We start from the raw sequence: 26,953 nt of genomic DNA on the forward strand, positions 1-26,953 counted from the left end.
AAATCACTGCATAGCTGTGCACCTACATACATAATAAGGAGTACATCTAATAGTACAAAGTCCACTTACATCCAACAAAGTCAAATCCTGTTCTACTCTTTCATGTACCCACAACTGAGTTAATTCCTTCCTTCACATAAAACAATACATAATCAAGTGCTACTGATTCAAAATCGATTCATAGAATTCCAAAAATCGATTCAAATTTTTTATAAATGTTTTTTTTTTTTTTTTTTTTTAAATTGTATGTCAACTGCAATCACATGGGAAAAGTAACTAAATTTACATACTGTGAATCGTTTTTTTTGAATCAAGAATCGTTTTTTGAATCAAATTGATTTTGAATCGAATCTTGAGCCTGAAAATCGATATTGAATCGTGACATTTTCTGAATCGTGCACCCCTGCTAAGCACATGAGGAGCTTTCTCTACTGTTACTAGTCAGCTGGAAGACAAGCAGCTGATTGTTAACCCATTAGGGTGGGGGGGGGAATGTATTGTGATTTTATTTTCGCGACGATTTTTAAAATCGATCCTTTTCCTTTTTTTTTAACCAATGATTCAACTACATATTTTCTGTTTATACGGTACCGCTGCCGGCGACTACAACTACATCATAACCGTTCTCTGACCAAAAGCAATCAATTCAGAAAATACATGTTATGTACTTCTTTACAAATGAAATAAATGTCAGACTGACTGACATGGGATGTGCATTTCTTTTTAGATTTTTTTTTTTTCTTCTTTTTTTAGAAATGTCTCATGATATATTGCCTATAAAAGTGTATTATTCAACTTTTGAATAACCTTTTGTTAAAAAAGGAAAAAAAAATCGCAACACTCAATACTAAAGAATCGCAATACTTCTAGAATCGCAATAAATGAAAATTGCAAAGCATATCGTCCCCTGCTCTATAACCCACTGAAGGGGGAGCATGAATGAATATAGGTGGGACTTCAGTGCTCTCCCTTAACGTACAGTAACATGCTCAATTATTTTATGATTGACTTGAATAGAAGTCCCTCAACAGTTGAGTACCAGCAACAATTACTGTTGCAGTTGCGCAGTAGTTGCTATCTGCTATTGCAGCACCAACGTAATGTCTTGTTACGCTGATGGAACAGAGACTATGTAGTTACAGAAGGACAACCACAAAGGATGGGCCATGTCTGAAAGAGCTTTCTAACCATGGACATTTTGACTTGTTAAACACAGGCGTAACTAATAACCTTAATTATGGCTCTGTTTCACTTTGGTGCCAGAGACCTGGCACTGAAATACCAAAATGCAATGCAGCAATTATCAGTGATATTACTTACACCTGTGTCTCATACGCCAAAATGTGAGCTGTGAGAAAGGTCTGTTGATAGCTCAAATTAAAACATTTCAGCTTTCAGATTGCCCAACTAGTTTATTTTTTGTAGACTCTCTATGTGTATTAGCAGGTTAAATACCAGACATCCATTGGCCTTTTTAGTATTAAAAATACACACACACACTTCACATGACCCTCAATGACATGAAACTAACTCCTACACTTACTGCGTGTCTAAACAAGGACATTGCAGGCGTGTTTTTCAGTCGTCTCACATGCATCTGTGAAACAGATACACATCTATTTTAATCAATCTGTATGTCTACACAGGCTGCGTAACGGCTCTCACTAAACACAAGTATAGACATCCCTCCTCTCAAGGCTTTAAACTCAAATTGGTCCTTTTTAAAAAGATAGAAGTTGAACACACACACACACACACACACACACACACACACACACACACACACACACACACACACACTCTCTCTCTCTCCCCTCTAATGTCAGGTACTTGTCACTGCAGTTCTGTTTGAAACAACTTCAGCAGGAAACACAAATCTGTCTGTTGGCATTTGCCCACAAACTCCTCAAGCTAAACCAAGATACCGTTGTGGAAACCTGCAGGATCTGGTATTGTAGTGGGAGAGGGGTTGATCCCCTTACAGCAACATTTCCCAAACCCAGAGAAGAGATTGAGGTCTGACACGCAGTAGCAGCACACCTAAAAGCCACTTTGCATTTTTCCATCTTAGCAGCAGCAGCAGATCTGTCATCTCTACCATATACCTGAGTCAGACACCACAACGCCCTGGCGTCACTATGCAAGCCACACAGGCCAAACCATCCACACCATTTTGTATGATTATCTCTCTAACAACACTGTAACCACTGTGGGTAACCAGGTTAAGGAGTGCCTAATAACTATACTAACTCATAACTAACTGTAATGTTTTTTTTTAAATATTTGTATTCATGCCTGCTGAGTGCACCTTTGCTTAAGTTGTGAGGGTTTTATTTTACCATTTACTACGTCCTAGCTCTGAGGTCAACCTGCTGTATCAACATGCATTCACATGGTTGTAGCATGCTTGAAGCAGGCACTGGATCCCTACCATGACCCTGACCTGTGACTTCCACATGGAGGCTTTGGAAGCTTTGTACTGTACATGAAGCTACTTCTGGCTTTGACAAATGGCAAGCTGCGATTTATGCCTGTTAACGCAACAAAAGCATGAAGCGAGCGGAGACAGAGAGAGCGCCCAGAGTCTTTAGACAACGTTAAGACAAGGCACAAAGAAAGGAGGACTGGTGGAGAAAAAGAAAAATCCAGCAGGTATGGAAAGACGTTACTCAAGTCAGATCAAGATTTGGCAGCCGGTGAAAGCCTAAAGAGGGAGGTTTACGGTAGTTTCAAATAACAGGAGATGGCTGTCACACACCGTGTTATTAATTTGTTCCAGAGGTGACTTGTCGTGTGTGTGCGTGTGTGTATTTTGCCAAAATGAATGGCAATATTAAGAAAGACGTTCGGCACAGAGAAGATGAGCTTTCCAAAAAGAAGGTAAATAAAGTAAGTGTAGTATGTGTTTGATTGTTATTTCTTTCACACAGTTACATGTAATTGTGTTCAGTGAGACATATTTATGTTCCACTACTGTGAGTCAAGAGGTGATTTGGCTTCGTCTGTCTCACAGTTCACTGTCATGTAGAGGGAAGTCCACAACAAGTCCTGAACACGGCTCCTTCTGCCTTATTTAATCATTTTAAGTAAGAGAATTCATGAGTCCCTCTTCATCCCAATATAGACTTAATCACAGCTGTCACTTCCCAGTCTAGACAACAGTTGTCACCACTCAGGTGTTAACTGCTGCGTAGAAGCTGACTAAGTTGCTGGCGATGTCTCACAGTCTCTGTTTACTTGTAGTTCACATCATAAAACTGTCAAGCCGTTTCACACTAAACGTCTATTTGGATTTCTGATCGAAACGTGAAAGCAAAGACCAACAGAAATGTCTTTGTAGGACTTTTCCTCCAGTAGCATCACATGACCTTTTGGTTTGTATTTTTCCTCAAGTTTTTACTGACTAGATCCAAACTGCTCGATGGATACAAAGTGTTGAGCAACAATTTTGTATAGATGTTTATGGTTCCCAGACAATATATCCTAATGACTTTAATGACACCTCTAATTATCCTATTCAGTCACCATGAGGTTGACATTTTTGGTTTTAATTGAAATATATCAACAATTATACTGTAGTATTGCCATGAAATATTCATCGGATATTACAGATACAGATTTTCATCGTCCTCGGAGGAAAAAACGTTTTCCTCTTACTTTTTCAACTAGTGCCGGTATCAGGTCAACATTTCTGTTCTTCCAATACTCTTGTTTGTGACTAAATACCAACAAAACGTTTGTTTGTGCTTAAGCCGCCTCAGAGAGCTGCTAGCATGACTGTAGACTCTTACTGGGAAAATTTGCCTGAGTGCACAGGGGTTAAAGATCAAGAGTTGTCAAAGCAACTTAGGCTGTGTCATTTAAATAATTAGTTTCAGTTGGTTAACTTGTTTGCTGCATTGTGTTTTTCACAATGCCGTTTGGTTTCATAACTGTAAGAACGAACCAAGTGATGGAAAGAGTGTGTGTGTGTGTTCAGGATTAATGTATGTTGTTAAATCCTTACACGTGGTTGTTTGTGCATGTCCATTCATCACTTTGCAACACCCACACAACACATATGGCCGACTTTATTTGCTTACACAATCGTTTTTGGGGCTAAGAGTTTTAGAAAGATTGAAGCCGTTAAACTGATTTTACTGGTACTGTAAGCTTTTTCAGGCATTAGGTAACAGGATATTCCACTTTGGGGAGTTTCGGGGGCGTGGGAGTTGAGGGAAGGTTTTTACCACAAACTCAACTCTGCTTTTTTTTTTTTCTCCATGAAAATGAAGTAATCTCCCCGTAGACCAACTTTCTAACACAATTTATGATACCCTCTCTCCCTCTTTGTACCTTCATTCCTAACTGTACTGTCCCTCCTCCTCCCTCCTTCACCTCTTCCACAATCCCCCCAAAATCCTTCCTCGCCGATTTTCCTTAAAGTGGAAATATTTATTAGTTGATTTTAGCTTCATCTCTAGTGATTAAAGGTCATTGCTGTGGTGATTTCAGCCAACATGGTTGATCCTTTTGATTTCCTGTAGGTGGTACTCTTCATTGTGGATATAGCTGGTAATGCTAACTCAAGTTTTTTTTGTTTTATTCTAATAAAACTGGAAAAGGGAAAACCCATCCATTCCTGTGCACCAAAGCATGTTTAAGTCTTAGTTGAACTTAGAGCTACAGTGGGGAAAAGTGACACCTGTGCAAAACAGCTCCTAAATGTCTGCTCCCTTTTGTTGCTCTTGTATCGCAGCCACTGTGTTTTTGTCATCAGTATTTCCAGTTTCGCTTGGTGACTTCTTTAATCTTCATAATGCTCCCTACTGGCACAGAATGTAAATAAATGAAGAATACCGAGCCTCCCCCACCTGGTTAGATTTAACCACAGGAGTTGTGCTGCTTTCCTTTGATATCTCAGTACTCACCCCTGACTGGAATGAAAAGAAAAAACAATACAGTGAAATCAAATGACAAAGGCTATGTTTAGTATGTTTGGGATGGCCAGTTGGACATACATAGAGTAGTCTTCAAAAGAGCAACTTGTTTAATTTTACTTGAGTATTTTCAACACAAGTATTATTAATTCTAAAAGTTAAATAATTGCACACCATGAGTAGGGGTGGGAATCACCAGAGGCCTCACAATATAATATCATCAGGATACTTGTGTCACAAATAATAAATTGCAATATTCTGTGATATATTGTGATTTATTACCTTTTTTCCAACTTCAAATTTTTCCCAATTTCAAATTTTGTCCCCCAAAAGGAAACTTTGTCAACATCAGTTTTTCTTATAAATGTGGGGACATAGAGCCTAATTTTCAGTGAAAAAAAAATTCTTAAAAATGTGGGAACATAGGGCTGTGGGACCATTGGGCTGTGGGACGATGCCCCGTCCTCCTTTTTCCATTGCAGATTTAGTACCGCCTCATGCGTGAGGCGAGCGTTGCTGGTTGTCAAGCAACGCCGCAGGAAACTGCCTGAAGTGACGCACACAGAACGTCAAAGTTGTGTTGTTTTTGTGTCTCAGCGTGTGGCTGTTGCTACAGCCAGAAGACACATTTTGTTTCAAAAGAAGCTGGAGGCAGCAAAAAAAACACAGCTGGCTAAACAATTTAAAAATGGCGGGTTTGTTCAGGACACCACCGTCTGTCGCTAGCAATGATAACGCGGTGATTAGTGACGATTCTCTCCGACCAATCAGTAGTCTGCAGGTTTTAACATCACCTTTTGGTATCGCCTCAGCTCGCTTGGAACCTCGACTGAGGTGATACTAAAAAAAAGTACCTGTTAGTAGATACCAGGGACTTTTTTTCGTAATGGAAATCCAAAAAAGGCAAGTAGAGTCAAGGCGAGCAGGTACCATGTAATGGAAAAACGCCAAAAGTTGAAACCCAGAAGTCTGGAAACTGTGACTGATGTTTGTCACAGACATTTTGGGCGGTTCACCTTCGGTTTCTCGTCCAAACAAGTTTGGCTAAATTGGGGCTTTGTTTACAACCTGTCTGGTTGTCTGACTTCTTCTTACTGACAATGACTTCCCAGATCCCAGCAAGTAATTTATCGAGTAAAATGGTTTTAGGAATCATGCACAAACCTCTAAAAAAAATATCCTCATTCCTTAATTCTTCTTGAGTAATAGTCACGCAGCAGGTGTGCTTGAACAGGATTTTGTAGGACTCCATCCACCTCAGTTTGAGAGAATACATTGTCATATCTGGCTTTTGTCATGCACTTTTAAGTTTAGCAGAGTCAGGCATTGTTTACAGCAGATTTTAGAGCAGTTGTCAGCTACCAGCTAAGCCACCAAATGTGTCTCTCTCTCTCTCTCTCTCTCTCTCTCTCTCTCTCTCTCTCTCTCTCTCTCTCTCTCTCTCTCTCTCTCTCTCTCTCTCCCCCCCCCCCCCATTAGTTTCTCTCTTCACCTTTCTCTTATCACGGGGAGGACAAAGGTTTATGTGAGCCTTTCATTCTGTCTGACAGTGAGAGATGGTTGCTGTGTATTGTGGGTAACAGAATCCAGCTGTGTTGTAGACTTGGTATGTGTGTCTGTGTCTGCTGGCGTGAACACGTGCAGGAGTGTATGTGTGTTTGTTCGTGGCTGTGTTGCTATGTCTTGGGTGCATGTTGACCTGTTTCATGTCATTTTGACGCCGATGTTTTGCTTTCATCATGCAGCCTTCGCTCAGACAAATAGCCGATGATATACTGTGTGCCATGAAGTCTTAACAGCAGAATAACTGTCATATTTAATCATGGATATATGAAAGAGCAAAGAGAACTGGTTTTGCAACTCCAGGTTATGTGAATGCAGGAAGAAGATGTTCCCCATGACTGCTGTGGTTAATATGGTACATGGCAGATTCTTGGCTTTGTAATGTGGGCACCCGTTCAATATCAAACAGAAGAGGGCCAAGATGATAAAAAAGAGAGGTACTTATACACAGATTGAGCTGTCAGCTTTTCATTCTTCACTTTATCTCTTCCTGCATCCTTGTTTCCCTCCCACTCTTTCTGTCATTCCTTTTAAAAGTTGAGCAAAGTGCATATTAACCAGCTGTGATCACAAGGATGTCACAAGTACAGCATATAAGCTATACTACTACTTCAACTAATACTAATCATAAGTTATTATAATTGTAAGAGTCTTTGTCAAAATCCTGCACTGATAAACTAAAATTAAGCACAAGTGCGTTTAACACAAAATCACGAATAATACAGCTCATTAGAACCTAAAAACTACCATTATTAATACCATGCATTTACCAGAATGCCCTCAGTGAAAGACTCAACCTTCAAAGAACAGGTCCAGAAATTAAAACCCTGATAATTCTATATGTAATCAGTTAGTGAGGAACCGAATATGGAAACCAATGTCTTTGGCCTCACTATGTATTAAAAAAACACACAAGACAATTTATGTGGACTTATTAGGAACATAGCATTTACAAAACATAATTTAAATGCTTCCTCAAGCAATTTGAATTGCAGAGAATTGTGAATATAAAACAAAACAATGCTCCAGTGAAGCTACACTGACAATGGCCACAGCTGGAAAAGGAGCTCCCAGCCCATTGGCTGATCTTTTGATGACATCAACACATAAAGATGCTATCACCTTTGGCGAGACAAGGCTCAAATCACTAGAAGATCCTTGTGACCTTTGAAGGAAAACTGTCTTTTGTCTCATCCCTACCTACAGGGAGGTCAGAGGTCAGGTTCAACTACAGAGCAGCAGCCCCGTAGCGTGATGGGGCTTAAACGGTTTCTTAAACAAGGATGCTTCAGCAGGGTGGATGCTGTCATGGAGGTTTGAATCCTTATAATCTGTGGTTGTAGGTGTTTCTACCTTACCACCCAGCTGTGTGTTTCCCTGACTTAGACTTACAGAAAGGCTGCAACTGACACATGCTGTTAGGAGGGTTTACTACAGTGCATGTCTTGACACAGTCCCTTTGGAACAGCAAGACATATACACTGTTTACTTGGGATTTGACATTGCAGATAAATATGTAGAAGAAGAAGACATACTTTATGAATCCTCCATGGGGAAATTTAATTTTTTATAGGAGAAAATATCAAGAGCAGAAACCTGTAATATTCACTTTAATTTTTAAGAATTGTCAAAAGCAAAGCCTTCCTATTGCATGATTAGTTATTTTCTTTCTCGACGCAGAAACACAATTATTCTTTTGTTCGTATTCCATTCATTCCTCTCTTCCTCTGTCATCAAACCATTCACTGCACCAGTGCGCCAGCAGCAGCTCCCTTAAAGAAATGACAAGCAGCTCTTCTTATAACTCTGTTATTGTTCTATAACAGTATAAGTGACTGCACACAATGAAACATGTCTTTTCATACAATGAAAGATCCGGATTCCGCAGAGCGTGTCCTTAAACTCGTCATGCACTTTAAATAAAAACAGTCAAATGCCTTGTCGTAGCCTTTTGTCATCGGTGGAAAATGCTGTCAGATTGCAGACAGCTTCATTGAGTGAGTGCATGTGAATCAAGGTGTGTATTGTTGTTTGACTGATTCTTAGTTAGAATAATGGCGATGATTGATTGGTTTGGTAACTTCAGCAACATGATGCCACACATTTTTTACGTCATTTTCACTCATCCTTCACACAGAAGAAAACAAATACTGTCACACTGGCACGAACAACTGATGACAGTAACAATTGAGTAGATACTCAATTGTACAAGGGTCATGTTAAATTTAGTTGCGTCTAAACTCTAGTGGAACTTCTAAAAAAAACCAAAAAAAAACACATCAAATATCCAAATCCCCCTTCACTAAAAAATGTCTTTTACTTATTGTTACTTTACTTGGATATTTGAGCTTAAGTATCCAGAATGATGTATGTGCAGAGTTTTAATAGAAGGCTGTTTTTATAACTATCTGCTGAAGCAGTTTCTTTTCTTTTTTTTTTTTTACATTGAATGAAAGTTCAACATGTTTTGCACGTACAAGCAAGATTTATCTAATTGGTGTAGGACTTGCACATTTCCACCTAAACAGATGTTCCCGCCATTTTCAAGTTTTGGCCCAAACATAAAAAAACACTGCACCAACAAGTATCAACGGAAAACAAATTATACTTGGGATCTGTTTAAGAAAACTTAAGAGCCTGTCAAAGATCCAACATCACTCTGTGGTTTACAACAAGACAAGGCGGATTGAGAAAGATTAATTCTACATACTCAAAACCCATTGTATTCCACCTCATTCTTTTGCCTTATTGTCACCCATTTGTTAATGACAATAGTTACTTTCTATAAAACAAAGAAAAGCATTAGAAACATGCTGAGAACTTGAATTTATAGACCAACCAATAAAGTGTGGCATTTTGGCTTATTGTTTAGTCTGTCATGTGAGTAACAGGTTGGAGGTTTGATCTTTCACAAGTGTGCCAGCCATAAAACCCGACCACAAGATTGGCAGCTTCGGCAGCTTCTGGTTTATATTAGCTGCTTTTGAAATCCCAATTTTGGTTCTAAAAAACAAACAAAAACTTGTGTTTCAATCTTGTGTTTGCCACTAAGATATCAATGTTCTTTTTGTCAATTGACACGTTTTTAACCTTTGTTTCCCACTAGAGATGGTCTGATACCATTTTTTCCTTCCCGATACCGATTCTGATACCTGAACTTGCGTATCGGCCGATACCGAGTACCGATCTGATACCAGTGTGTCATATATTTGATTATGTTTTAACAACTGTATACTGCTATCCCTGTATGGATGTGATATGATTTCTATCTTTGTTGTCGGTCTGGCTCAGGTTAAACTCTTTGTGAAACATGAAGAAACACAAACAATGAATGTGACAGAACTTTCTTTTATTATCCAGTTTGACAGTAAGTTATAACGGAAAAATAACATAAATAAACTACTTTAACATAGATTTTCTTTAGGGCTTTATTACGTGATATTGGATCGGTGCATAAACTCCAGTACTAACATCTCTATTTCCCACCCTCTTCCCCCACTTCCTTTCCTTTCCATCTCATCACTTTGTGCTTAAAGGTGCCCTGCCACACAAAACCGTTTTTACTTGTATTTTTTGAAATATGTTAGATTCATATGTGTTTGTGTTATGTCGTGAATGTGAAATTGAACTGCTACCTCCTCTGTCAGCTCTAGCCACTGAAAATAAATAAGCGGAGAAATCAGGCCAATTACAAAAGCTGGTCAGTCTAACATCATGTTGCCTGAGCTCATTACTATTCATGAGCTCGCCCAGTTGCACTGGGTAAAGGATGATGATAGCCAGGCATTGGCTAGCTGTTAGCCAATCAGAGTCAAGCAGTTTAGCTCGTTGAATATTAATGAGAACTGGCACAAATCGAGCAGAGTCTTCTTGCAGGCTTTCTATACCACGCTAGAATAGCTTGAAACAAGGTAACCAAGGCATTTTTTTCCACAAAATGTTACAGAGTCCATGGTAGAACTTCAGACATCACCACAAAGTAATGAAATACGTGTGGCAGGGCACCTTTAATAAGGACAGATCTTGAGAGAATATTGCAAATTCCTGTCAACTGACGGGCTTTGACCTCGTATGTTATGAGTAGAGGGGAATAAATGGAGGAGACAGAGGGCAGAAAGAGAATGGAGGCATGGGGCCGGAGGTGCGCTCCTGACTTTAATAAAACATCTCAAGTTTCTCCTCAACTTCCACCTCAGGAGTCCTGGAAAGGGCAGGAGTGCAAGAGTTTACGAACACAGACCAGGTCAGAGGGGAGATCTGTTCTTCTGGACTTCTAGTTCATTTCTTACCCAATTTCTAAGTGTTCGAAAATGCTGATGAAATTAAACAAGTTTGAGAAAAAAGTATTTTTAGGCTCCAACTGGTCTGGAGTACAACATCACAGTATCCAGACTTGATCCAATCATACTATTGAATCATTAATGCCGACCACACAGCAGTGTTTGCAGTTATCTCTATATAATTTGCGTGGACAAACAGCACATCCCATTCTATCTGAGGCTACATCTAAAATAGAAAACAATCTTTAGTTTATCCAGTCCAAACAGAGATGTTTATGAAACATAAAACAAATATATACAATATTTGGACAAAATTGAATTTCTTCATATAACGTAGGTGTGAAATACATGGACAGTTTACCTATGGAGTGAGAAAATAGTCACAAGACAATGAAAGGAAAGGAAACAATGCATTACCTCGGTATAAGTCAGGCTAATAAGAGTTTGATTGTTTATCTTCTTGCACAGTGAAGTGAATCAAATAATGTATTACACTGAGAAGGCCTTAGTAGGAGGAGGCCACTAAATCTGGACTGCATAGATAGAACTTTAAAGAAGATGAAGTTGGAAAAGTAGGAGGAGAGGCAGGGAAAGTTTGGAGGTTTGACCCACTTATCTCGTCGTAGAGCTCTGTTTGGACAGTTTGGTTAATAAGACCTTGTGCTCTCTAACTTTTTAGCCAAATTTATGTGGCGGCAATTCAAATTGATATTGTATCAACACTGACTAGCTGTAAGAGGGACATTTATATTTCCGTTGCGTTTTTAACCATCACCTACACTAACACATGCACACATTCATTTGTCTGATCTAAATTAGATCAATTTTTGTAAGTCACACACACACACTCACACACACTTGCCGCTGTTGTTTTCGGTAAAATTATTACAAAAATATGTCAAAAGATGTGATTGAGTGTCCGTGTACAACACACTCGCAGAATATTTACCTTGGATATGTTTGTTTGTAGTAGCCGCGTGTTGCTGCAAGTGTTGAGCATCATTACTGCAGACTTGGTTTCACGGGCTAAGGACCATGTCATAAACACAGGGAAGAGGCTGAATGGGTTTCTCACTTACCCCAGAAAGTTCACCCTGGGTGGGCTGTGTTAACCCGTCGCCTCAGCCTGTGGGTCCTGATCCCTGGGGTGTCTGCTCACCAAAGATGTAAAAGTGTGTGTGTGTGTGTGTGTGTGTGTGTGTGTGTTGATTGGTAAAGTGTGCTTGTATCCATTGTATTGTACTAAAGTGTTTGTCTGTGTGCCCACATGCTTCAATGTGAGTGTATGGACGCATTTTTGAAAGGGATGAAGACAAAACTCCTCTGGCATTTATTTATGAGCAAATTGTGTTAAGGCTTTAGGAATTAGATTGAGAAAAATACTTCTTGCATAATTTATTTATTCCTCAGTAATGATGTCGTTAACAGCCTATCTATCCATTTACAGTATTTTATGTCTGAATTGGTTTCTTACTATAAAGCCTCACTTTTTAATTGTGACCTGCTTAGTAAGCGAAGGGTGAGTAACACCAACCATTCTCTCTCCCTCTCTCTTTCTTATGTCTTTCAGAGTTTTAGGCTGACGTCACCATGCTGCCCTACTTCCTGCTCTTCTTCCTCTCATCTGGTCTGGTGTTATCCTCTGACTGCCCAGCAGACTGTTCCTGCCAGACCCAGGGCTCAATATTCTGCATTCAACGACGCTCCAGCACTGTGCCTCGTGTCCCCACCACCACCCAAAATCTATACATCTTCCAGAACGGCATCAACACTTTGTCTCAAGATGACTTCAAAGGCCTGGGGGAGTTGGAGTTGCTAGATCTGAGCCAGAATGAGCTGGCAGAGATTCCAGACAGTGTGTTTGAGATGCTCTCAAAGCTGAAGAACTTAGACCTGTCCACCAACCACATTACCCACATTTCCAAAGGCAGTTTTTCTGGGTTGGTCCAGCTGGAGAGGCTGTATCTCCACGCAAACAACATTCAGAGCATACATTTGGAAGCTTTTGAGAGTTTAGAGATGCTACTGGAACTCAAGCTCCAAGGGAACCAGCTCACCTCTCTGCCATCTCTTCATTTCCCCAGGCTTCTGCTTCTAGACCTCAGCTACAACAGCATCCCAACTCTGGGACCCTCAGACCTCCAGACTCCCCACCTGGAAGCCCTTAAGGTGGCCTCTCTGGGGCTTACCTCTGTGGATGAAGATCTCATAGCCTCTCTGGGGAACCTCCATGAGCTTGACATCTCCTCAAACCAGTTAACTGAGGTACCCCAGGCCCTAAAGCAGGACTCCCTCAAGGGACTGATCAAGCTCAGCCTGGCTGTCAACCCATTGGGCGAGCTCAGGGTGGAGGACTTCCAGAAACTAAGTGGACTTCAAGAACTGGATCTCAGTGGTCTTAATATTCAAGGATTTTCACAGAGTTTTTTCCAGAACTTCCCTAGGTTATTGCACCTGACAGCAGCTGAGAACCCATTTAATTGCATGTGTCCATTAGCTTGGTTCCATGTCTGGCTAAAAGAGAAGGATGTGAATCTTGGGAGGCCTGAGGAAACCAGATGTCACTTCCCTTTAGTTAATGCTGGGAAGATGCTTTCAGCACTGGAGCACAAAGATTTTGGGTGTCCACCCACCACAACAGTGCTGATTGGCTCCCCCATTGGAAGTACTCCTGTTCCCCTGATGCCCACCACATCTCCAGAAACTATTCATACCAACGCCATTCCTCCTCCTCCTCCTCCTCCACCCAGTGAGACAACTGTCTCCTCAAAGACAGACAGCCCTCTTTCACCAGAACCTCCAGTCTCCCCAAGCTCCACCAGCAGGGAGCTAGGGGAGCACATTTGCCCACCGAACATCTGCCTCAATGGGGGCACTTGTAATTTTGACCCATTAGGTCAACTCAGCTGTATGTGTCTGTCGGGAACCTCTGGCCTCTACTGTGAAAATGTGGATGAGGTTCCTGAGCCACCGAAACCGTCAGCAGCAGAGGTTTTGATAGTTGCCCATGCGATGCCCACTGAACTTGATGCTATCAGCTCACGACAGGTCACATCCACATCTATTCTTCTTGACCTGCACCGTTTCATCGAGACACGGCCACATATCCGTGGCATCAGGTTGACCTACCGTAACCTCTCCGGGCCTGACCGCCGCCCCATTATCCTGAGTGTACCGGCATCCTACCCTGAGTACACTTTGCGTGGTTTGAGACCCAACTGTACCTACTCAGTCTGTGCCAGTCCCCTGGGTGAAAGAATCAACTCTAGGGCCAACAGCTCTGTAGAAACAGGGTCGTGTACAGAGGCTCGCACTGAAGGGGTTCCACAGTCATCCCCAGAGTCCAGGGTGGAGACACAGAGCCCGCTGACATACACTCTCATCCTCGCCCTAGCTGCACTGGCCCTGGTGCTGGGGTTGGCTGTGGTGGTGGGGACAATCATCTGTGTCCGAAAAAGAAGACAGGCAAAGGCAGGAAGGGAGCTGGAGCTGGGCCCAGCAGATCCTGATCCCATGGAACTGGAGGGGATCAAGGCCTGCCTGGAGAATGGGGGAAATGGTACACTACCCCACAAACAGCCTGAGATTGACCGCTGTCACACTCCTCAGCCGCCTCCATCCTTGCAACAAAATGAGGGTTTGGACTACGAAGTATCCTTGATGCAAGGACACTGCCCATCAAATAACAATCTAACATCCTTAAAGCCATCTTATTTCTAAGATGCAATAAAATACTAACACATTTTTGAGAGAGTGGGCTTGTCCATCAGTACTTGAGTGATCCTGCTATGGCTTACTTAGTGGTTAAAAATCAAATTTTCATTCCAATTTCAGATATCAACAATTTGAAAAGTGGCGCTTACTATCCTTTGTTGTCCAAATGATAACACTACGGACTGGATCATCTATTTTAGAAATACTGAATGATGAATTTAAGATTACAGCATATTGGCAATGTGCTAAACCACTCTGGGACTATGATCAGGATGTGGTTTAAAGTCATCTAGCAGAGTTTGATGGTGGTGAAACCTAACCAAGTCATAAACTAAGTGCAATCGACTAGAAGGGTCCTAGTAGTAGACTAAATACGGAAGTGCCTTTTTGCATTGACACAACTGTCACCAGTGGCTCATTTAAAATAAAAAAATATCTTTGTTTATATAAAAGAAACTATACGAATGAGCTGTAATCCTGCTGCTGGATTTGGGAGATACAGTTTGGAGAAAAGTGCCCCAGTGTTTGGGCTATAGAAATGGAGGAAGTGACCGTGGTTTAAATAAAAAAACAGCGATGCAGATGTGTGATGCCTGGACCACATGCTCCGGTAAAACATGGGTTTTTCGACCAACCACTCCATGGGGATTATGAATCTAACTTGCACTGAAAAGAAATATTTCTTTTCCTTTCCAGTGTCCCAGTCACAAACTGCCACAAGACTGATGATGGTCACATAAAGGAATGCAATAACACAAAAACTTTGAAAAAATACAAAGCTAGTAATAGGTTGATGACCGTAAAAGCTGTCTAAACTTCATATTTTGCTGTTGACATTATCTAATCTGAAACAAAACTTTAAAGTTTCTTCACATGTGGAGTTGGATCCTTCAGTGTCAACAGATTTACCATAATTCTCTCCACACATCCTAAAGCTTTTGGCTTCGTAGGAGATGAATTTGCTGTGAAAGATAAATGGACTGAATAAAGAGCCATTGAGAATGGACTTTGCCTGCATCGTTCTGTGCCGTGACGGGAAGGCTGTTTTGTCGAACTTATATCATGATATTTTGTTTTGGTCATGTTTTTTGTATTTTAATCATGTTGTTTCTGTTGATGTCCCTTAAATATTGCTATGGTTGCCAGATGAAACATGAATTGTTCTCCCTTGAAAACGCCTGCTTATGTCATCAGGATTTCTATCCTTTTCTATTTGCATTTAGCTTACATGTAGCTAAAACCTTGTAGAGCTACTTGCAGTGTGTGCAAAGTAAATACTAGCTTAGGTTCTTGAGCTAAAAGGACTAAACACAACCAACAATAATCAAATATCTAATTAAGCTTCAATTTAAAGATTTCATTAAAACCGTAATCTTTACATCATTCACAGAATGCTTTTGTATGAGGTTCGCCAAAATACGTCTGAACTCACCAAGTGAATGTAACTGTAAAGTGTATTAAGTGTCAGACACTTTATTTTCTCTGCCAGGTCTGCCAATGCTACATAAAGGACAAGCCACAGACTGTTTTTGAAAGCCAAAGCTGTCAAAATTGTGTTCAAAGGCCTATTGCCGCAGAATCCACTGATTCAAAGCAGCACACGCGTGCCAAGAACAGAAAAGCAAGTTCAAAGAGCTTGAAGGAAATTTGCTGTGTGTGTCAGTGAGTTTTAGGCACTAGTTTCCTCTTGGCGTTGCTGACTGAACCGTTTCTGAGATATGGTCTAGACAGTGTCCCCCTAAAGCTGTTCTCACACACCCTCTCACTGGCTCTCTGTGCCTCCACTCTAACCATCCATCGTGTGTTTTGGTCAACAAGGATTATAGGCATGTGTGTGTTTGGTGACTGTTTTGCTTGTTTACTGCCAACCAGACTGTGAAATGCACAGGCTAAGTGCACCGTTCTGATGTATTTGTTCTGTATTTCCTCTCTGGGCCTGGGAATGTCACAAGCTTTTAGTGTTACTTTTCATTTTATATATATATATATATATATATATATATATATATATATATATATATATATATATATATATATATATATATATAAAATCTCCTTTCATGAGAAAGAATCTTAAATGGCAAAGTATAACCGGTTTACAGAGAGGTGCCTTAGCAATATTCATGCAGAGCCTTTGTGACATCTTGTGGTGTCATATTACGTGTGTGTGTGTGTGTGTGTGTGTGTGTGTGTGTGTGTGTCTTCAGCTTCCACAGTACCTTGTCTGCTTTATAATTGAGTCCATGCACTACACCCCAGCACTGTCCAAAATCAACTTACCATTCTTTGGCTTCTCTGCTATCTTCATTCTGTCAATATTCCAGTATAAACACAGACACAGATGCTCATATATCTGCTCTCCCCCGATATATCAACTGGAAGACTCTTTGTATTGCTTGGGACAGTGAGAGGGGCAGGAAATGTTTGAAATATATTCAACATGTTTGTTACAGAACTTTCCCTTTTTATTTAGGGAAGCTTGTCTTTTTTTCTTTTCTTATAGTTTTATGTTTGTCAATTATGTCAATTACGTGTTTGTGTTTGCCAGAAAAGCAATGCTGAGAAAAAGAACAGTATTAAAAAGATGTAATGTTAAATCTGCCCACGCATTTGTGTCTTGGTGTTGGCTTCCCGATTCAAGTCACTTGTATATGGTTTTATAATGATGCAGTAACATACACGTTCATGTGTGTTCCTTCTCCTTGTGGATTTCAGGAATTTTGGCTCATTTGAGGCCCAGTTCTGGATGTTGTCATAGAGCAAAGTTAAATACAAAAACAGAGAAAGGATTTCCAGTAACAACAGAAGCTGATTACACAGCACGTATCTCTCAATACCTTATTACACTCATACACTCACACATTCCCACTAACCTCAACCACAACATAATTACTTTGTGACGTTATGTTGGTTTGTGGATGGAGCTCATTTTCTGTATTTTCTTTTATATTTTCCCTAATAGCCAAGAACAGAGGTCAGTGGAAAATATTACAAAATAACACACAATTTCCAAATAACCGACATTACATGGCTCTGCTGCTTTTTGCCATTTTCTTGTTGACTCAACATTTTGACATCAGTAAACCGCAATGAAAACAGTGCAATAGGATAAAAGTCCACAAAATGCAAGAAAATTGTGTTCATTTCTCTTCTGAGCATTTGGTAAATCTTTACTACCAAGTGAAGGTTTAGATTATTAATTCAGATATAAACTAATTTCAGCGTTCAGCGTTGTGTCACTAACACAGACTGTATAAAATATGGACCTAGTTTCCGGCACCTACAGCTTTCAGAATCCAAAAAGAGGCAAATAAGTGGAGCGTGGATGGAGCTGAGGCTGGCCAATTGAAGCCTACAGTCAATGCTAGCCACCTGTGACGGCAGCCACCTATATAACTAATATATGGTTAACCTAATATATGGTTAACCTTTTCTCAGATCTCTGCAGGATAAATCCAGACAGCTAGCTAGACTATCTGGCCAATCTGAATTTTCTGTTGCATGAGTAAAACAACTTTTAAACGTACACGTTCCACCAAAACAAGTTCCCTCCGAGCCTATTTTGCAGCGGCACCGCAGCTTTTCTCCGGTGCTTAGCACCGCCCAAGACGATTGTGATTGGTTTAAACAAATGCCAATAAACCAGAGCACGTTTTCCTTCCATCCCCGAAGACCCTCCTCCAGCACGCTTTGGAGGAGGGTCTGGCAAAGTGAGACTAATGGGAATTGACTTGCTTTTGGAGCCAGCTGCAAGTGGCCACTCGCTGAACTGCAGTTTTTGGCACTGCTGCGTTAACTACATCTTTCAACCGTGGAGGTCACTTATCAGTATCCATGGAAAACAACAATAGTGACTTCACTGTTCAGGTATGTCGGCTCTTACGTATAGTAATGGAGCTGCTAATTTGCAGATGTTTCGACAATGTGGTATGTTCACATAGGATGAAGTACATGTAAAGCTGTGCTCCAGCATAGTAAAACTGCTTGATTTATGAGAGTGGTATTTATTGAGACTATTGTTTCACAAGGTAAAGCACAATGGAAATGAAGGGACAATGGTACAATGGCAGCAGCAATAATACAAAAAAAAGTACACTTTGAGAGTACATTTTGTATACCAACTGCCAAAATATCAACATTAGTGTAGTGTTTTAAGTTATATGGTAGACTATTGGGACTTAGTTAAAAAAAGAAAAGCTTATTCTATGAAGCCTTCTTAGATATAACTAGATTTAAATAGTCTCTATCTATAGACACAGAAGAAATGCATTCAGAGGACGTGGATTAAACTCTATGCTGAGGTCTGAATCAGTCAATTTGCCAGTTCAGCATGCCCAGTAAACCAGTGGAGTCGATACAGAAAAAAAAAATCGAATTATATATTCACGAAACAGATTATACCCTTTCAGTTTCTAATGAAAAGGTGATTAAAATTAAGAGGATTCTTTTAAAGAGCTGCAGCCACTGTGGCTCAGTGGGCATGTTTTTAGATTATTATTGTGAATTCCACAGAAAATTACTAGGGGGGTTAACATTTTTGTTTGGTTATTTTGTGTTAGCTAAAACAAGAACCACTTTTGAAGGGTGTGGCCTTGAATGGCATAACTGTGGCAGTAAAGAAAGAGAGATTTATTTTTGTAGGATTCAGCATAACAGTTTGTAGTGCACACAAAAGTCAAATCAAAACTAATAAAATGTCTCAATAGTGCAAAGGGTTATAAAATGGAACTGAAATTGAGCCACCTGGAGCGTGTCTTGGTCGACTTCTTGGATCAGCTTATTGGTGAAAGAAATTAGAGAGAATTTCTTTCTTTCTTTACTGTCACATAAACCTTGAGCAAAACACTGAATTACAACCTGCCTCTCAGGATTGGTCGTGGCACTCATTCTATCGTGAAGAATTTGTATAAATTAGCCTAATCTCTTCTGAAATTTTGTAATACTACAGACAAATTTTAGATTTTAACTTTAGAGCGGGGATGCTTGAAAAAACTGACTGGACCAAACATTTGACCAATGACATATCCGTGTCTGTGCCCAAGAAACATAACAGACATCAGTGCAACGCTAGGATGACATCTGGTGCCATGCTGTCTGAACCTGTCAAAGACATGAATATGAGCAATGTGTTGTGAAGAGCTGGGGAAAGACATCTTCTCTGTTTAGATTACAGTAACAGAGTCAACAGAAGAGATCAGTTGGTAGCCAAGCAGCAGCTACTGCTGCAAGTTTATGCTTAAGCTATTTTGCGGCACTGGACAGAAAAATGTGAAAAAAATATATCATTCACTTATTTAGCAAGAGGATTAAAAAATATGAGAGCCAAAGTAAGCAGTCAGACTTGATGGATGTGACCCCTTTTTTTTTAATAGGAGAAAAAAAACATTTCTATCATTGCCATCTGGCAAACGATGATGGAAAACAAAGACAACTTTGATTGTGATAAGGCAGGTTACTAGCTAGCCCTATATTTACTATATATAGTAAGATTTCAGTCATTTTTTTTATTACTTTTCAACCACCCAACATTGACTTTTTTCCCATCTGATAAGCAGTTGTCTAATTTCTAGCTCGGGATCAGGGCTAAATGCAAATTGTTCCGAAATAACATTGTCCCATCCCAGCACTGTATTTGATAAAAGCATCAATACGTTTAAGTGCAGTTTAGGCTTGAAACTATATATTCAACAAGTGTTGTTTCTCTCAAATAGTTTCACTGTGTAGTTTTTGATAATGCAACATAGCAGTGTACAGTACACTTCTTCAGTTACAAAACCCTTAAGACCTAGAGTAGAAAACACGTCCACAATCCAAGATATCCATTTAAAAGTGCATGTGCGTGGACTTCTGTGTGGTTAAAGGTTGCGTTTTCTTTCTTAAATATGTGGTTTTGACTGGATTGAACCAACAAACCTGGTCAATATAGACAGTCAATACATACACAACATACACTGGGTCCACAAAGAGTCCCTAAATTAAAACAAACCCCAACTTCACAGCCCATCACCTTCATTAGCCCCGAAATGTGCTTCTCGTTTAAAGACCTTCTGTTGTAGACTGCTGCAGGGTGCCGAGAGAAAACAAAGAGACAGAGAGAGAAAAAAGAAAGCAGGGGAGTTGGGGGTAGGCTTGATTTATTTGAGCAATCTGGTTGTAATGAAAGCAGTCAGGACTTGCTGGGGGTGGATAGATGGAGTTTGCAGAGAAAAGAGTGGGGAGGAAAGAGTAAATGGGGTGAAATCCAACTGCAGACAGATTGTTGGACTTGATAACAGGCCCTCCAAGCCTCTTAACCCCCCGGCTCAGTGTGTGTGTGTATGTATGCATACATACTTCTGTCTAAACACTATACCTAACTTACCATATTACAACCAGGAATTCCATATGCAACCCATTTGTGCTGCAATATATCTTCCTATCAATGCTGACATACCTGTGTAAAATATAAAGGCCAATGAGAGATTGAGGGAGAATGTTTACCACAGCTGCTAACACACTAAAAGCATGGTTTATGTCTTTGGGACATTGATGCATTTTGAAGAGCAAATTCTGGCACATAGAGTTTGAGTGGCTCGGTTAAAAGGGAATTACATACTTCATAGTGTTTAAAATCATTTATGAATGCACTAAAGCTTTTGGCACTTATTCATAACACAGATCTATGGTCCCTTTTCCGGAATGCATTTCTAATCTTTAAAAGGGATTCTGAACTGAAGTTTTATGTCCCGGCGTCTCATCTTAGATCCAGTCCTCCAAATCGCACAACTAAATATGTTGTTTGTCTGTGCGATACATAAAAGCGTTTTATGATCCGATGCCCCTATCAACAAAGAATCATTTGTCAGTGCCTTCCAAAACCATGGTATGCTAATGCTATGGTCAAGGCTTGGTTAGCTATAGGGAAACATGGTGGTTGTTATAATAAGTGCTTTGTTAATGTTAGGGAAACAGTGAGTACGTTTACATGAATACCAATATTCCACTACTATAACAAAGATGGCAATAGTCAGAATTTTATACAGTTCATGTGAACAGCATATTCCGTTTGGATATTCTGAAAAAGGCCTTTTTCCGAATTTAGCATTTTCCGATTAAGACATGGGATATGCCGGTATTATTCCGGTTTTAGAGGCATTCTTTTGACACGTACACAGGGCATTCGGAATATGCGTCTCAATCGGGGCTTTTACCGCAGTTTATGGCTTTCGTCAGCTCTGTGCGTTGCCATGGTTGTTGTACACAAACCAACTAGGCTGCGCTAGAGATGCATGCCCAAAAGAAAAGAAGGATAGGAGAAACACACCTACTTTGAAAACATTATGAAAGACTTGGATATCAACCTGTTTTTGGATATGCGCACACATGGCAACGCTGACCTTTTCAAGAAGCTGGTTGAAGGAATGAAAGAGGGACGCTGTGTCTGCACGGTCCAACAAGTCCGCCGCTGGTGGAAAACTTTATGGCTACATGTAAATGGGAATATTAGTGGAATATTCACTTTAGCCATGTAAACATCTTAGTCGGAATATCGTCTTTTTCGGAATAAGGGCAAAAACCGGAATACTATATACACGTAAACGTAGTCATTGTGGAAGTTTAGTGGAACTTACTTTTGAGATTGAAGGGGAACAGACAGAACACAGATGGTCAAACGGTGTTTACATCACTGCTTTTAGACAACATTAATCACTTAAAGAGCTAAACTGAATCAAGACACAATGCAGGTTCACTTTGTAGTTCTCTCCAAAATGGCTTCCCACACTGTGTGGGTTGAGAGCTCATATTCCTTATTCTCATGAGAAAACACAGTGGATGAAGCTGTGGATGGCTCTTTTCCTCCCTCAAATGCAATACAATGTTTAATTGAATTAGCTTTAATTGCCATTCATTTGCCTGTGGACCAAAGGTCTCCTCTTACCCAGGGCCCTTAACGACTTCCATGTTCTCTGGGGCAGAATTTTAAATTCAATGAAAAAGTCTTTACACGGAGCAACAAAGGACCACCCGATATCTCGCTGATGGTTGAAATTGTTAGCTAAAAACCTTTTCCAAAAATGTGGTGTAGAATTCTTCTCATCGTGTGATCTACTCTTACTAATGAAAGAAATTAAATTTGATAACAAATAACCAAAAAATGAGACGGAAGAGAAAGAAATTTGAATGTTAATGTGGCTAAATAATTATCTTCTTGTCAATCAGGCCGCCGCTTTAAAGTCCCTCTAGCCAAGAAAAACACGTACAAACACTCCTTCTTTCCCACTGCCATAAACATCCTAAATAAAAAGTAAAGACCCACACAAACACTATCACTGTCACTTTGCACAATTACATTGTATTATTGTTTTTATCCTGTGTAAATTACTTTTATAAGCTATTGTATGTTTGACAGAGAATAACGTTTTCTGAATCTGCAACTGAAAAAACAATCAGACCTTGTTTTTTTACAATTAGAAACTTCCTAAAAGTTTGCAGGATGAAAAGAAGAAGAAGCAACAGAACAAGGGGAAGGAGAAGTGAAAAATAAGTGCAGTCAGCAGAGCTAACCTGCAGGTAGATGAGGGGAGTGTTGTGTTGTTGCAGTGAACTCGGGGCCTTGGAGCAGCAGCTGAGGGTTTATTGGGCTCCAGTATTTTTGCAGCACAACAATAGTCCTTCAGGGCCAGGCAGGGTCATGTTGTGATAGGAGATGACATGACTGCACAGAGCAGGGATTACCAGGGACTTGCACCTTTTCTAGGCCTTCACTGCAAAGTATAACAGACAACACCAATTCTACACCAGGCCGGGGCATAGGTGCCTGTAAGCCATATGCTGCAAACATGCATGCAATGTGTAAATCATGCATGAGCATAGGAAGGCACACTCATGCAGGCAGACATGTCTGAAAAACAGATGCAGAGAGTAATTGTAGCGTTGATATGTTAAATCTATTATTTCTTGAATCTTGCCCATGAACATATCCGTTATGCTGATTTTAAGGTTTTAGAAATACATTGATCTTTGGTGGATTTAGAACATTTGGTCAAATAAAACCCTTTTGAACCCTTAAATTAACTCTAAAGTGGAAAACACCCTTTAGTGGCAGATTTTTTAACTCACATAAGAGACAAGCACACCCCCCCCCCTCCCCCTAAGCTAGGGAGCTACAAGCTTAACAGAGCTACCTCTCAACCCTGCAGGCAATGAGTATTGATAGCTATATAATATAATTACTATGAATCATATTTCTATATATCTGTGTATTTGTATCAGTGTCTCTGTGTCCCAACCGGCACCAAGAAGTTTTTTCTCACGCCACTTTCGCACCAAATGCTTGCTCTTGGGGGGAATTGTTGGGTCTCTGTAAATTGTAGTGTGGTCTAGACCTACCTCATCTGTAAAGTGTCCTGAGATAACTTCTGTTATGATTTGACACTATAAATAAAATGTAATTGAATTTCTTTAAATGTCTTTATTCCTTTATTGTTTGTGACTCAGTATCAAACTGCAGCACTCAGAACTTCTCTTGATGTCCTTTCAGTCTGTCCAGCTCAGCTTTATTGTACAAAGCTGCTCTCTAAACGCTTCACTGCTGCAGGGCTTGTTCCCCTTGACCTTCCACCTCTGGCAGGAATAGGCCATGGCCAGCCTTTTTATGCCCACTTATAGCCACAAGAAAGGGTGTGTTTGAAGTGTTATGTGCTATGTTCTATTTTCAGTAACTCATCCCATCCCCCTGTCAACTTTAACTACTTTGCTTTCTATCATTCTCCTTTTTGCGTCTCCCTCTCTCTGCTGCTTCTAATTATCTCTCCCACTCATCATTTCACTCAGCATGTTCTTATTTCATTTTATGATACATTCTTTAAATCTTGCTCATTCTCTTGGGCAGAGTGACACAAAAGTTAAATCAAAAAGGATACATTTCAGTTTCATACCCATCTCTCCGTCCCATTTATGTCTGCCCTCCCTTGTTCTGTTTCTTCCTCCTTCAGGAAATGTCTGGTGAGCCTCTGGGCTTCCCCCCTCCCCTCATCAAATTGATACCAATTAAGTTATTGAATAACAAAGGGCCCTGTTTTATTGGTGTTTGTCAGGCCAGATGTGAAGCAGGTTTTGACATGACCTGGCAAGAAGGAAAAGGGGAAGGGGGGAGAAATCGAGAGGAGAGGGAGGAGGAGCAAGTGTTTGTGGACAAAATCAGACTTGTTTATTTTCTGTTTGACATGGGATTGTTTTGTGTGTGCTTCACTAATTGTTTACTATAGCTAAGGCAACTATCTGATCAAAATGAACTGGTTACACTTAAATCATTCCATAATGATGTTAAAGTGTATTAGAGTGTCTTCGGGGGATTTTTTTTTTATTTAGGATGCATTTAAAACAATGAACCTCTATACTGGGCTGAGTCATTAATTCAGTTTCACCAAAAATGAAGTTTGTAGTTGAAGACTGAACTTGATTAAGATTTAAACCCTCATTTGCATGTTATTGTTCTAAAACTTTGATTTAACTTAGATTAATAATTTCTGATGGTAAATGTGGTTAACGAGAGAGGAAAAGTGAAAGATTTATGGCAGCAGACTGATCTCATGAAGTGGCGTATGTATGACACGTCAATTTGTATGCCATTATTGGCGTGTTATCAAGACGCATGCTTGCTTTTTAGCGTGTTTATCAACGTTGTTTGGCCTCCATTGACTTACATGACCTTGCGATTGCGTGTGAATAGACGCCATAGGGAGTAGTATGAAAGGGCAAAAAGCTATGTAGGAAGGTTGGTTGGGGTGGTGGATGATTAAAACACAGGACTTTCACTCAGGAGAGCGAGGTTCATGTCCCGTGTGTGGCATTGTTCTATTTGTAAAGCCAACCCCATTGTTGTTTTCCTAAACTCATCCGTCGCTTTCTTCTTTTCCTAAAACCCGCGTGTGACGTAGCCTCGCGATAACACACCACGTGGCTTTAGAAAGTGCCACTTGGCGTTTATGTTTACGCTGTGACGTTGCAGACTGCCGTCCGCTGCATACAGTGTAGACATACACGAGGATAGCTCTAAATGCATACAGATAACACGCCACTTGGCTTTAGGAAAGTGGCATGTATATTTACACAAAGTCATGATGCCATGTTGCTGGCAGACACAACCAAGTGTTAAGGTTTAAAGAACTTTTGAGTTCTTTCTTTTTTTTTCAGAATTGGCTTTGAGTTTGGATTCTCATTTCTTTTCCATCATTTCTGCTGATCCACACAAATCCTCTACCAGTTGAAGCCACATACGGGCCTTTCATCTCGTCTGAGCATTTGTTTTACTGTCATTCAAAATTGAACCTAAACGTTAACCATTAACTGTCAAAAGAAGATGACGCAGATGAGTGAGGTCTTTTCTGTCATTACAGCCGCTGGTAAATCTTGTGTTAGATTACTGGCAAAAAAAATCCAGCTGTGGAGCAGAGGAGTGCGACTCACTTTTATCTCCCTTTAAACAAAATCTTTTACAGTAAGTTTAGGTTTTGGTTTACTTATTTTAAAGGTTTTGGTTTACTTATTTTAAATCTAGTTTTACTAAATCCGGTTAGTGTTTAGCAGAATTTACATTTAACTCTCAAATTTCATGTAGATATGTTACTATGCTTTAACCGGCCCCCGCAGATGGAGTGCTTCGCATTTGCTCGGCATATCCATCTGGGAACTTTCCGTTGGAGAACTTTTGGGAAGGGGCGAAAATACTGGTTAGCTGATTGGATAAACCATCTGTCTATCACCACCTATGTTGGTGGTAGACGGGCCAAATCAACCAATCAGATCAACGATATATCAAACTCTTGCCGAAACCAGTCGGGGGAGAAGAGCAAAAACATCTTTTCCTCCGAGAAAAGCCTCCAGTGCCGTTTTGTGCTCTTCTTTCAATGAAGGAATACTTTCTAATTCGGATAAAACTTGTGCGATAGCTACGCTCATCTCATCCGTGGAAGCTGCCATGTTGTTTAGACTGAACAGTCGCTTCTCGTTGGGTCACACCTAAACCTGCCTCAAAACCAACGCTGATTGGTCGGTCGTTTGGCGAACAGCTCCAAATTTTCTCTGTCTCAAGATGCCAGACTTATCTGCGGGTGGAAAACTGGAGCTCGCAAGATCAGAACGGTCTCACAAGGCTAACTATGCTTAGCTTTCTTGCCCATTATGTCAATTAGCATTCCAGCTAGCCTGGCTCTGTCCAACGGTAACAAAGTCCACCTACCAGCACCACTAAAGCTCACTAATTAACATGTTATTTCTTATTTGTTCCTGCCTTTAATTTCATATTTAGTAGACAAATATGAGACTGGTATAAATCTTCTAATGCAACTCTGGGCAAGAAAGCGTGTTTCCCAAAACGTGAAACTTTCCTTTGAATTTCCTTTAACAGCATTACATAGATTGGCGATAGAGAATGAGAGTGCAGGTAAGTCTTATATGTGAGCACTTTGTTCTCAGGGGCGGGGCTAGAAGGGGGGC

General features: G+C 40.3%; 1 protein-coding gene across 2 annotated transcripts in view; it reads left to right on the plus strand.

Moving 5' to 3' along the window:
• Nucleotides 1-15,482, plus strand: part of LOC116042877 (vasorin-like) — a 32,529-nt gene extending 17,047 nt beyond the window's left edge. The window contains exons 2-3 of one of the 2 annotated variants that reach the window (XR_004897190.1): nucleotides 12,333-14,633; nucleotides 14,669-15,482. Coding sequence is in view for 1 of the 2 variants with exons in the window: in XM_031289301.2 (XP_031145161.1) it covers nucleotides 12,353-14,482 (2,130 nt within the window). In the remaining variant the exon portion in view is untranslated. Of the gene's footprint in view, nucleotides 1-12,332 lie in introns of both variants that reach the window. The other variant, XM_031289301.2, reaches the window with a different exon arrangement.
• The last annotated feature ends 11,471 nt before the right edge of the window (nucleotides 15,483-26,953 follow it).

The sequence above is a fragment of the Sander lucioperca genome, chromosome 4, assembly GCF_008315115.2.
Source record: "Sander lucioperca isolate FBNREF2018 chromosome 4, SLUC_FBN_1.2, whole genome shotgun sequence".
NCBI lineage: Eukaryota > Metazoa > Chordata > Actinopteri > Perciformes > Percidae > Sander > Sander lucioperca.